Here is a 13,454-nt window from a genome sequence, read left to right as displayed (position 1 = left end):
AACAGCATTGCATGGTACAGAGAAATCTTTGTTGAAATGAAGATTCAATTGATGTGGCAAACTTTATTGCTGTCTCATTTTAAGAAAATGGCCACAGCCACCCCATCCTTCAGTAACCACCATGCTGATCAGTTAGCAGCTACCAACATCGAGGCAAGATCCTTCACCAGCAAAAAAATTACTACTCACTAAAGACTCAGATGACCATTCACATTACTTAAAATATTTTAAAATTAAGGGATGTATATTTTTTACACATAATGCTATTGCACACTTAATGGACTGCAGTGTAGCATAAACATAACTTTTATATGCACCGAGAATCTCAGAAATTTCTGTGACTCAGTTTATTATGATATTCGCTTTATTACAGTGGTTTGGAACCTAACCTGCAATATCTCTGAGGTATGCCTGTAGCTATAGGCTGTAGTTTATGAGCATATATAGTAAGTCATCATATACAAAGGGTATACATGGATACACACAATAAGCTAGTGTATTTAGAATATTGTGGCACTAATGCAGGAGAAGAAAGATAGATCATGGATTACAGAGCAGAGAGCAAGAAGCATACCCATTCTTATTGTAAACTTAAATTATACACTTAGATTTACGACATTTATATCTCTTCCAATACTTTGGGCTAAGAATACCCGGAACAGTGCTTTGCACACAGGAGGCATCCTGGAGGCATTAAACTTAGTTGGCTGAAAGAAGCTTATAGTATTCCCACCTGCATCTTATTCCTTAGAAGCAAGGCCACCAAGCTTCCAAAGCCCACTGAAAGGCTGATCCTGGAGCCATGAAATATGCCATTGGATTCCTTCATGGTGATGGGGACCATGAGGCCACTACATGCACTTTCTCCTAATACAGTCATTTATATTGATTTTTCAGATTCTGCTTTGAGTGATGCTACTGTTTTCTAGCATCATGGATCTGATTTGCTTTTTCGAAAGCATCATGCAATAACAACATGAAAGAAAGAGATAAACATGTATACTGTTTTTTAAAAGACTAAAAAACACTTGAATGCTGTTTCATGTTTATATTTAAATACAGAAAGAGACACCGTTTAGCTTATGAAAAAAATAAAGTGAAAAGAAAAGCTCAAACCTTTCAACTACTTCTATGTCAAAGCAGAATCGTTTGTCAATTGAATCTGTCTTTCGTCGGATACAAGATTTTAATTTAAACATTTCCGGTGAGCTAGTAACAAGGCCATTCTGAAACAAGAAGAGTACCACAGTATTAACATGCTGAGAAGTGAATTGAAATATATTAAATATGTGAGCTCAAGTTGCCATATTAAAATGTTTAACAGTATAGGTTATGTATAAAGGTCACAATCATACCCTGTCTTTTTTTATTCCTGACGTTAGCTGTCCGCTCATAATACATAAAACCATTTAATTAATGGCATATGCATGTTTTATTTAAAAGAATTATGTAACATGCCTGTCCAGTAACCTTCAACATATTTACTTACAATGTTAAATTATACTATAATGTACAATCCCTCAATTCTTAGATTTAGAAAACGTATGAAGTTACACAGTCACTTAACATCACAATTGGATATACAGAGTACTTGTTAGGATACATTTGGTGCTCTTAATCAAAACTCCCTGGCTTGCAAAGAGATTAGTATCATATGTGTGTCTTTGTATTAGAGCCTTAAATGATAACTAGCTCAGGTTTACAAGAGAGCTACGGAAATAATATAGTTCCAGTATATACATGATATAATAGTATTGCTACCATGTATATCAGGTTGGTGCAAAAGTAATTATGGTTTTCCCATTAAAAGTAATGGGAAAAAAAGCAATTACTTTTGCACCAACCTAATACAATGTGATTGTTTTGCTGGTAACCCACTGCTACACCGCTACTAAAACTGACTCTCTGGACAAGATCCAACATAGGCCACATTCATAGGAATTCTCTTTTGTCACTGAGATGCCAGTCTATTTTAAGGGGAACATTTACAGAATGTATGGCTAATTCTATCTTTGGCTACAAATGTCATCAATTGATTAATAGAACTTTGGCTTGGTCTACTTACATTATTAACTCACTGTCACATAAGTTGGATTTACAGTAGTAACTATTAGAGTAGAAACTAGGTGTGTTATGGCACTTAGTAACTTCCCAGGATGGTAGCAACTAAGGTTTCTTTTTCTCTGGTATGTTCTCCTTTATTTTATGTCTTTCAGTTTGAATTATTAGACTCTGATGAATGCCCAAGTACAATAAGTTTCAACTGACATATTTGAGTATGTGTCTAAGTTAGATCAACATTTACCTCTGCCATGATCTATACCACTAATTGGGCGAGGCACTTACTTTATACTAACTTTATTTCCTAATCTGTTAAAATAAGGCTGGACTAATTATCTCTAGTGTAACTCCCAGCTTTAGCGTGCTCAGATTGTGACCTAATTAATTCACAAGTTCAATCATTTGCCATATTCATACTTTAACTCACAAGAAGATTATATGCCACAGACAATAAAGCTCTCTGCAGCATTTCCTCAAACAAAGTACATTGTATTCTATACTGTTCACTAGCCATGTGAGACCTTCAGTGACCAATTTACTTTTCGGGTAAATGAGCATCTATTGGTTTCTTCTGAGAAAGCTTGTTAGCCAGCATTTTGGTCAACAGTATGCAGTGCAGAAGGGGACAAGGCATGCAGGGGCAAATGTAGCCTCCCTCAGAGGCCACTCAGGGGAAAGATACAGAATCCCTGAGCCTGCTCCAGCCACTGACAGTCCCTTCCTGGGCTGCTAGCCAACCAACAGCATAGACAAATAACTCTGCTGCCGGAAATGTGAGATGACACCTCTGTAATCTACTGAAGGATCCCTACATTTAACTCGACTGCTTACAAATATGCCATGGCCAAGTTAAAGGAAGACCCTGGCTACTCTTTTCAAGTCATTCACGTCACAAAAATGAGAGAAAACCTTTGACTTTCTATTTTTTTGTAAATGTGTACATGTTAACTAGAGAAACAAATGTGATTTTTTTGTTTTAATTCCATTACTTAAATAATGAACAGTTTAAAAAACAAACAGAAAACAAAACTAACTCACCATTTTCCCACTGGATTTCATTTCTGAAACACTCATTGTAAATGTTTTACTTCCCTTATCATATGTACAATAATGTTTAATCCATGTAAAACCAAGCGGTCCTAATGTAAGGAAACAAAAAAATTTCAGATTTTGTTAATAAATGATTTGTATCAAAGTTTGCACATTCTCCAGTGCTATGATATACAACCGATTATCTCTCCTATACCATGCTAGTTTGTAACATTTACTGTGCATGAGAAAGAACAGAGGGACAGCGGTATAGGGTAGAGTGTCTTAGAATCAGACAACGTGGCTCTGCTTGCAGCTCTGACACCTACTTTGTAAAACTTGTGAGTTACTTTGGATCTGAACTTCAGTTATCCCACCTGAAAAAGTGGTATACTTGTACCCCATAGAGGTAGGAAGAATGAGGAATGAGTCCGAGTTGTTTAAAATGGTGTCCTTACTTCTACCTGTATACTTTACTCTCATAACTGTCAGAAATATAGTGTTAAAAATTTAGCCAGGCCATTTCACTCCTTTGTTCAGAACCCTCTAGTGCCTTCCCATCTTACTCCTGATAAAAATCAAAGAGCCTATTATCCACAAAGTTCCAAGTGAGTGGCCTCCCACATTCTTTTCCCCATCTCACATCCCACTGCTTTCTGCCTTGTGCACTCAGCTCCAGCTACACTGCCCGCCTTGCTGGTCTTTGAACACAATGGAGGCATTCCTACCCAAGGGCATTTGTAGTTGCTGTTTCCCAGGCCTGGACTACTTTTCCTTTAGATACCTGCATGACTTGCACTGTTACCTCCCTTCAGGCCTTTTCCTAAATGTCACTTTCATAATATGGCCTTTCCTGGAGAGATATCTAAGATCTAAACACCCTCACCTTAATACTTATCTCTCTTTCTTGCTTTCATTTCTTCTTAGCGGTTATCACTGTCTGAAATATGATTTGTTTTACTAATTTAAGCCATTTATTGTGTGTCTCTGCCACAAGATTTTAAGAATCTATGTGAGCAGGAACATGTGATGTTCAACTGACTAGAATATGAGTTCTTAATCCTTACAACAGAGCCAGACAGATAGTTGTCAGTCAATATTGACAAATGAATAATGAATAAAGGAATGAATCACGCATCTAAGACTTCACTAAGTTCTAAGACTCTACTGACCTTAGAGTTATTTCCTCTTACTCCTAATCTGGAAAAAAACAAGTTCAAATTACTCTTTAAAATGAAAATAATTTCCACTATTTATATGAGAAGAAACTTGTATGTGTAATGTTCACTTTCTTTTCCCCCAAAAATACCATGTAACCCTTTCCCATAGCACCCATGTTATTGTCCAGTATTCTCCTTACGGAATTTATCAGGGCGTAGAATGCATTGGTAGTTCAATGTTTCCATGACCAAGGTGGAAGACCTTCAGTTTTCCCATAGGGAAGCCAAGTATCCTGCACCCAAACACCATAGTGGGCTGAGTGGATTGAAAATGGAGCTTGTTTTCTACATATGAATAGCATCTCCATCCAGGGACCCATCTTGCTTAACATCTGAATTTTTCTAGCAGCTACTATGCACATGTTTTTGCTGGCTTCATTTCGGAACCATGTTTAAAAGAAAGAAATTGAAATTTAAAAAAGTACCTCTTGAGAAAAGTGTTTCATGAGCCATTTAATTTTTTTCTTTAATAATAACGCCCTCAGTATCGAGTTTAATACTTAAGCCACTCCAGATTTTAAAATTACAGGGTGCAGTCATATACTTTATAATCACAAAAGATTATTACAATTAACTTCAATTCCATTTGGGGACCATTTCACACTATAATACTTAATAATACTTGTTGATAATTCTGTTACATGTGATGTAAAATACCTAAAGACTTACGAGCTAATTAGTGGAAAGTGACTGGATAGAAATTCTCATATGTAGTGAATTCATTATGTAGGTAGCAATATATGAAGCAATATTAGCTATAATTTTAAAATATAGCTGCTGCAATGCTCTGACATTTTAAACCAAAGACCCTTTTTCCCGCCTCCATCTGAAGTTCAGGACCTCCTGCATTTAATCCTCGAGTTTGCTGCAAGCACATGCTGCTTTCTTTAAAGTTGACTGGCACTAGGCCAGGGCAGATGTTCTTAGACAAGCAATTCTACAGTTCCCAAAAATGTCTGGGAAAATAAAAATAGATTACAGCTCTAAAGTTGCAAAATAAAAGATGTTTAATTATTTTACCCAGTAATCATTTAAGGTTGCTGAGATGAATATTTGCAGTGCGGAAGGGGAATTAACATTCATCGAATACCTACTAAGTGCCCATATTTTATCTAAGAACCTTTTATATCAGACATTATAAAGAACATTTTAAGAAAACTGAGCCTGTGACCTACAGATGGAAATACTTTCATCAATAGGGCATGTGACTGAAGTTGTTCTTTTTAGAGAAATGATATTTTCAAGCTATTTTAGAATTAAATGAGATAAATATAAATTACAAAGAATAGTAAGAACCCAATAGTAAGCATAGTATTATTCTTATTGACACTACGGAGAATAGAGACATTTTACATATGACAACTCTAATTCTTGCAATATCATTATGACATGGGTTTAAATCCCTCTCTTTTATAAATGAAGCAAGACTGAGCTCAGAAAACTATTGGCACAAGTCACAGGTCAGCACAGGCATGGAATCCCAATATAGCTCTAACTCTGGAACCCCTGGCTCTTCCGGTTACACTGAAGTCTAGCAGAATGTGATTTAATGCATGCCTCGAGGTGGATAACATAAACACCACATGCTCAGGTAGAGTGGAACTCTGTGTCCAAACAATGAACTAAGCCTACCCCATCACATCCATCTCCATTTATCACTCAATTTATGGCTTTGATATTTATTTGATATTGATCACTGGCTGCTAATTGTGTAAGTGTGTCTTACGTTTTCAACTACAGAATAAAAATCTTGAAGCCAAATATTTATCTCATTTTTGTCCCCCACAGAACTTATCCACCCAGTGATAGCAAGTCCACAATCGATAGATCTTAGTAAACTGGTTTGATTGTTTTAATTGTAAACGCTTTCAAAGATCCCAAGTTAGAAGGGGCTTTGGATATATGCTCCTCATATAAAATAATTCCAAAAGCATATAAATATATTCCTTTTTCTTTATATCCCTTGGCAAAGGGAATAGGAGAAGATGATAGGTGGGAACAGACAGGAGGAAGGGATTATAATGAGGCAAGAAAGAACATCTGAAGGTGATAAATATGTCCATTATGTTGTAGTGTGGTGATGGCTTCACAGGTGAATGAATGTGGCAAAATTTATCAAACTGTATGTTTTAAGCAGGTGCAATTAATTTATGCCAATTAGACCCAATAAAGCTATAAAAATAATGCAGGCAGATACAGATCAAATCAAGATGGAAATTGTCTTGGGGGAGGAAAAATATCAACAAAGAGAGTGCTAATAAGGAGAAATGAACTGTGAGACCCTCCAATTCAGACACTGCTAAGGGTCCATCAAAACAAGGACACAACCAAAGAAGCATTTTAGAAGGATCTGTGGGAAGCACTGTAGAAGACGCATTAGATGATGGGCAAGCCTGGAGGCAAAGGGTGAACAGTTAGGAGGTCACTGCAAGGGTCTCACCTGGGCGAAGGCAGTGGAGATGGAGAGAAGGTATGGAATCAAAGGATATCAAGAAGACAGAATAGACAGGTTTGTCCCAAGGCTACAGAGAAACACTGGTACTAAGGATGGATTGCCTTGACTTATGTAGCCTAGGAGAGTGAGGGGTGCCATTAAGAGAGATTAAAAAAAAAAAAAAAATCAGAGAAGAGGTCAGTACCACAAAGGGCTTTATCATCAGTCTAGAATGACCCAGAGAAGTTAAGCATCTTAGAACAAAAGATACCAACATCAGGTAAGCGCATAAAACACTGTGCTTAGTCCATCCATGTAACCCCCAAATTATTGAAGGGCCTATGCTTATAGACTGACCCAAATGTCCAACAGCTTGACAATAGGTAGGCAAACCATGGTTCCAACCAGTGGGTGCACTCACTACCAAGTAGGACCGAATATGATATATTTGAAGATTATGTACAAAATAATATTGCAAGCTAATCTAAATCTTTTCTGTTTAGAATAAAATATTGTGTGCCCACAAAGATTTCAGCAAGTGTGTAACACCTAGAAAAGTATTCAAGAAATAAAACATAATCAGACCATAATGAATAAAAAATCCAAGGATGGTACCTCCTCTACCACTTTCACGTTTACTGCCCTCACTGGCAACAAATTCTTCCAGTTGGACAAATATTTTATTGGTAGAAAATGTGAGCTCCTCTCAATGTACTGTCACATGAAGGCTCTCAAACCTGTACAAAATCATTTAAATACTCAAAAATTTCCTTAGAGTCCTTTCCAGGCTTGAGTAAAAAACATAACAATAAAAAAAAATAAAAATTTCCTTAGAGTCCTAAGTGAAATCTATATACCCTACTGACAAGCCAAGGGATTGGTAATTTTTCATGAACTAGGGGGAGGGTAAAAGCTACTTATTATGCACTAACTATAGAGTACCTAGGCAGATCACTAGTTTTATCATGTTTAGATATGAAAACAGTAGACTGGCCAAGGTAGGTAGTTATGAGAGAGAAACATTCTAAAACCCAGATCTCTTGAGCCAGTGTTCCTCTATCATCAAGTCCATGCAGTAATAAATGTTTGCAGAGTCTGCTGGATCAAATCAAATTTGTATGTGTCCTGCTCTCCAACAAATGAGCATCACTTAATCATGTTGCACATACAGTATATCAAAAGCCTTTCACATTGGTCCACGATGGGCTGGAAACTCACACACAAGTGTTTCTTCAACAAAAACAGCACGAGAATGATGCCTTAGGGCATATCCGGTTTGAAAGCGTTAATGTAGTCAAAACAGTCCAACTAATTCCACTTAATGACAAGTAACATGCACAAAAAACTCCAGTTACACAAGTCTGAATGGCTTTTTAATATTTTTGTGAGAAAAATGTCCTTAGTGTGAGGCAATTATAATAGTGCTCTATTGGCTTTGGTACTTATTTCCGAACCTCAGGAGCGCCAATTTGACATTACCATGACTACCAATTATACGCCTGAAAACTGACAGGGCACAAAATTAAATAAAATAATGCTGCCAGAGGGTAAAACTATTATCACAGTCACCAGGATGATTCATGTCAGTAAAGGCTTTGGCTTGCAATTTTCCATGAAACTTTAAGTTGAGATTAAGTATCACAATTAAACGCTAAAACTGAACGCATGTTATGGTATGAGTGAAGACTGTTAAGTCCCAAGTTCAACAATATGCCAGCTTAGATATCCTGATGGCAAAATGCGGAAAAACGTCCTCATTTTGGTTGTGGTGGGGGGAAAGTAGATATAAAGCTATAAGAAATTTCAGTCCTCCTACTTGAAGGAAATACTACTAACCAAGTCACATCTCATGATTGTGGCTAAGTCATAAGAGATGTGAAATTATGTCTTTGTGACTCACGTTTCTCCTGGACATACAGATAGCCTTCCATCGTCCACTGGCTGGGTGGTCTGTAGTCCTGGTTGGCAGATTTCATCCTTTGCATCAACCGCTCTACCTCTTGTCGAGTACTTTCAAAATTATTCCTTGTCTTAAGTAAACAGAAACAATAATTTCAGTCATTATTTTCTACCAAGTTTCGGCAACATCCAGACTAGTATTTTATTTTGCTTTTATTTATTTTTGAGACAGAGTATCACTCTGTCAACCAGGTGCAATTATGGCTCACTGCAGCCTTGACCTCCAGGGCTCAAGTGATCCTCCTGCCTCAGTCCCCACAAGCAGTTGGGACTGTAGGCACACACCACCACACTGGCTAATTTTTTGTAGAGATGGGGTCTCACATGTTTCCCAGGCTGGTCTCAAATTCCTGGGCTCAAGCAATTTGTTCGCCTCCCAAAGTGCTGGGATTACAGGTGTGAGCCACCTGACCGGCCCAGAAAAATGTTTCAAAACTGCAAATTGCACAAAGATGACCTTGATTCTTTTGGCAGTATTCACCACATCTATGTCTTTGTGATGTTGGGTCCCAAGGTCTGATTTGAACTGATTTAGTGAAAACTTGTCTGAATGACCTTCTGCATGTTTCTCTTTGAATCTCTGTGTGTGTGTGTGTGTGTGTGTGTGTCTGTGTGTGTGTGTGTGTGTGTGACCTTCTTCCTATTTTCACACTCTAACATTATTACTTAGGGGGTAAACTATGGCAATTAAAAAAATATAGGATGCACTACATAAAATTTGAATTCCCTAAATACCTAAGGTAAAAAACAGATACATAGGGACTTAGTTTCTTTTGAGGGAAAAAAACAAAATAAATTCATATACTTTTGATACATGTGGCATTGAACAAGTCAAGAAAAGAAGTTTGTTACCACAGTTCCAAAGGCGATTTTTGAAGAAACATCACGTAGCTTGGTTTACTAGCAAAGGTATTATTAAGAGGTGAGTGTATAAATTAACTCATAAAAATCAATGGGTTTCCAAGTTCTAACTTCTTCTGTTGCAAGAAATAGATTACTCACTTTAAATCAAGTTTATTTAAGCTATAGGAAGAATCAGGCTTTTCTCTATGAATACCTCTTTCGCATTACCTCAAAAATATGCTTCTGAAGATATAATAATCACTACCACCTAAATCTAAGGAGTTTATGCCCCATTTTTAAAAAAAATCTCAAAATTAGGAAAATTTTCTTGTCACTTTCACTATTTTTGTCTTTCAAACATAAGGGTCTAATTTTTTTTTCTCCAATTCCTTACTTCTCTCTTGTTCCTGAATCCTAGGAATCTTAATGTAATTTTATTTAATGTGGAAGTAAATCATAAAAATAGTTCAGCTTTTATAATTTTCGCGTTTAATAGTAACTGTAAAAGCCTAAATACATTCCATATGGAAAAACAATAGAATGAATTAAAGGTGAAATTGATTCTGCTAGAAAATCTAAGTCAAATAAAAGCTAAAACTCAAAACACAAGGGAATAAATCCCCTTACATATTTCTTATGGGACATTCTAACTCTGTAGTTTTATTTACTGGACATTTCCACAACGGCAAGAACCAGATAAGCAGAAAAACATACACTTTGTAGAAAATTAAGTGAAGATTTTCCAAATGATTTGGGCTATATAGTACTTGGCAGTCAGGGTTTCAGTTATAGTAAAACCTCAACAATTAAGACATCATTATGTGTCAGGTTTGATAATGTGAAATGGGTTGGCTCAACTTTTGGGTGTGTTTTTATTTCAATGCAAGTGTTGCTCAGCATTTGAACATCAGAATTTGTATAGCTATGCAATCAGAGACTAAAAGGATTCATTAGACAATTTTACAAAATAAATTCTGATAGAAATAGGTGGCCTGTACGGAAATAATTCTCACTTTAAAAAAATTTTTTATTTTGTATTTATTTTTTCTTATTTTTTTTTCAGGTTAGACGGTTAATATGCTGAGATTGTAACAAAGTTCAGAGGGTGGCATGTCTCACACACATGCGTGAACACCCAAACATCATGCCCATGAACTACAAAAGGATCTCTCACTTATGTTTTAAAGCAGTTATTTTGAATGCCTCGAAACCACATTCAAACCTGTTATTTGAAAATAATAAACAGGACATATTTTACATTCAATTTCAGAGAAAGATGAGATCTTTGTTATTAAAGTACAATCCTTCATTTCACAAATAAAGAAATTTTGCTCTCTTAAAAACGAGACTTCTCAGGCTAGGCACGGTGGGTCACACCTGTAATCCCAGCACTTGGGAGGCCGTGGCGGGTGGATCACCTGAGGTCGGGAGTTCGAGACCAGCCTGACCAACATGGTGAAACCCCGTCTCTACTAAAAATACAAAATTAGCCAGGTGTAGTGGTGCATGCCTGCAATCCCAGCTATTTGGGAAGCTGAGGCAGGAGAATTGCTTGAACCCAGGAGGTGGAGGTTGCGGTGAGCTGAGATCATGCCACTGCACTCCAGCCTGGGTGACGAGCGAAGCTCCATCTTTTAAAAAAAAAAAAAAAAAAAAAAAAAAGACTTCTCTAAGGTCTTATTTCCTTATTTCCAGTATTTTCTTTTCTAGTTTTCTTGAGGTATAATTGACAAATAAAAATTGTATAGTTAACATGTACAATGTGATATTTTAATACATGTATACATTATGAAATTACCACAGTGAAGTTAATTAATATATCAATCACCACGGTTACCATCTGTGTATGCTGAGAACATTTAAGACCTAAACTCTCAATAAATTTCAAGTATTCAATACAGTGTTACTACCTAGAGCCACCATACTGCAAATTAGCTCTCCAAACTTACTCATCCTGCATCACCCAGTAAATTAACAAGAACACTGGATGAAGGCAAAAGTTAATAAACTTTCAGGTGTCTCCAACTGGGTAATATTTATTTTTATAAAATTTGCTAGTATAAATTTTTCTAACTGAGGTTAGGGTTTTGTGGGTTGTATTTTCCACTAGCAGCTAGAAAAAAATTGTAATTAGTTGCCCTGTGAAATCAGATTTGCAGATTTGCTGAGAGACAGTAAGAACAGGTATACTCTTACATTCTGCAAGTTGAACTGCAGCTGTTGCTTATACGGTGCAAATTCCTGGGCAAGTTCATATCCCTCATGGTAAAAAGTAAATAAGCCCTGAAGAAATGACAAAAGCTGCAAAGATAAAGAGATAAAGAAACCATGAAAATGTGTTTTAATGATCATTTAATGATTTAAAACAGGGAGAAAATTATATTTCATTATAATTCCTCAAACTAATACATTTTCAATGGCTTTGGCAAGGCACGCAATAGATTTACGATTATAAAACAGAAACCACAAAAGGATTTTTATTTCCTTTTTGGTAGACGGTAATTTAACTTTTGAGGCTGATCAAGGACATTTGTCATGTTAACTATTCTGCTATTCAAATGCATTGAAGAAATATCCAGAAGAGACCACTAAGATAATGACTAAAGTATAATAGCATAGATCCCACCCTGGAAGAACTTCTAATCAAAACAAGGGGATAAAAGATGTGCAACGTAAGGAAGACCAAACCAGTAAATCACAGATAAGAAGTACCCAAGGGAAGGAATGAGAATTTGGCCAGATGAAATTAAGAAAAAGTATCACAAGGTGGCAGTACTGATTTGAGTATTGAATAGACAACATTTTAGCAAAGGAATGGAAAGAACATAAAACAGGGAAGTGGTGAGCAAAATCATTGAACTAGATAACACAGGTTTTTCATTTCAGAGAAAGTGAAATCTTTACAAAGTCATAATTTCTATGATCTTAACCTTCTAATCTCAAATTCATATGTGTATTTATGTTTTTATCCATAAATTAAGACAGGCTCTCCATGGAATTACAGGACACAGGTTATATGGAACGTTATATTGGAAGAAAAATTTAAGCATTTTCCTTTCATTCACAGGGATTTTATTTCACAGACTTGTCTACTAACCTAATCTTTCCCACAACCTCTTCCTGCAATAAAGCTAGAAAACATTTTTGAAAACTCACTCATAATGTATCTGTATATTATTATTTTAAATTAAGGAAGAAACACAATTTGAAACCATTTTCTCATGTAAATAACACGCAGCCACCTTCTCTGTCTGGGTAGGTAGGGAGGATTCAGCTAAGCATCAACTGGTTACATGTGCTATGATTGCCAACAGATCAACACTGGTTCTATCTGAAAACAATGACCTCATGCTTTTCTTCCTACAAACAAGTCAAGTTCATACAAAGTCATGTTCATTTCAGAAAACATTTTCAAACCATTTTTGTTGTTATATTTTAAGGACTTCTCTTGTTCAAACAGTCCTGATATTGTACCAAAATGTAGCATTTGCCCTTTTATAATTATTTTACACTGTCAGTTTTACATCAACTAATACTTATTATCAAACCTAAATATTCAAGATTATCTTAAAATGATGCTATATTTGTCAAATTATCCAGTAAAATATATAGTCTACCTGAATGCATATAATATGGCACAAACAAAACTGCAGCTTAAATTGGATCAAAAATACCTTTAATAAAGGTTTGCATGTTTAGATTTAGAGCTTTTCAGAGAGAAAAGAAAATATTTTTGAAATATATAAAACAGTAGTCTTCTGAACATCCAACTAACAGATTATGAAGTTGCTAAGGAAGTATTGTTTCATGTTTTACCATTTATAATTAATCCACAATTAAACTGTCTCATTACAAACTGGATGCTATACAAAGCAGGTGCTACTTTAAAATCATCATCAGTATAAAAG

The 13,454-nt window shown here is 35.9% G+C and overlaps 1 protein-coding gene and 1 non-coding gene across 2 annotated transcripts in view; both read right to left on the bottom strand.

The window, feature by feature from the left end:
• Positions 1 to 13,454, bottom strand: part of ARHGAP42 (Rho GTPase activating protein 42) — a 306,430-nt gene that overhangs the window by 49,019 nt on the left and 243,957 nt on the right. The window contains exons 7-10 of the mRNA XM_003828397.7: positions 11,743 to 11,847; positions 8,645 to 8,774; positions 3,100 to 3,200; positions 1,117 to 1,226 (exon numbers count right to left, since the gene is read on the bottom strand). Coding sequence (XP_003828445.1) covers positions 1,117 to 1,226; positions 3,100 to 3,200; positions 8,645 to 8,774; positions 11,743 to 11,847 — 446 coding nt within the window. The remainder of the gene's footprint in view (positions 1 to 1,116; positions 1,227 to 3,099; positions 3,201 to 8,644; positions 8,775 to 11,742; positions 11,848 to 13,454) is intronic.
• On the bottom strand, positions 10,609 to 10,713 carry LOC112441315 (small nucleolar RNA U13). Its single transcript, XR_003029249.3, has one exon. It is a non-coding gene; the product is annotated as a small nucleolar RNA U13 (small nucleolar RNA).

The sequence above is a fragment of the Pan paniscus genome, chromosome 9 (genome assembly GCF_029289425.2).
Source record: "Pan paniscus chromosome 9, NHGRI_mPanPan1-v2.0_pri, whole genome shotgun sequence".
In the NCBI taxonomy this organism is placed as follows: domain Eukaryota; kingdom Metazoa; phylum Chordata; class Mammalia; order Primates; family Hominidae; genus Pan; species Pan paniscus.
The sequence above is the reverse complement of the archived record's forward strand: the minus strand, read 5'-3'. Positions and strand labels throughout refer to the sequence as shown.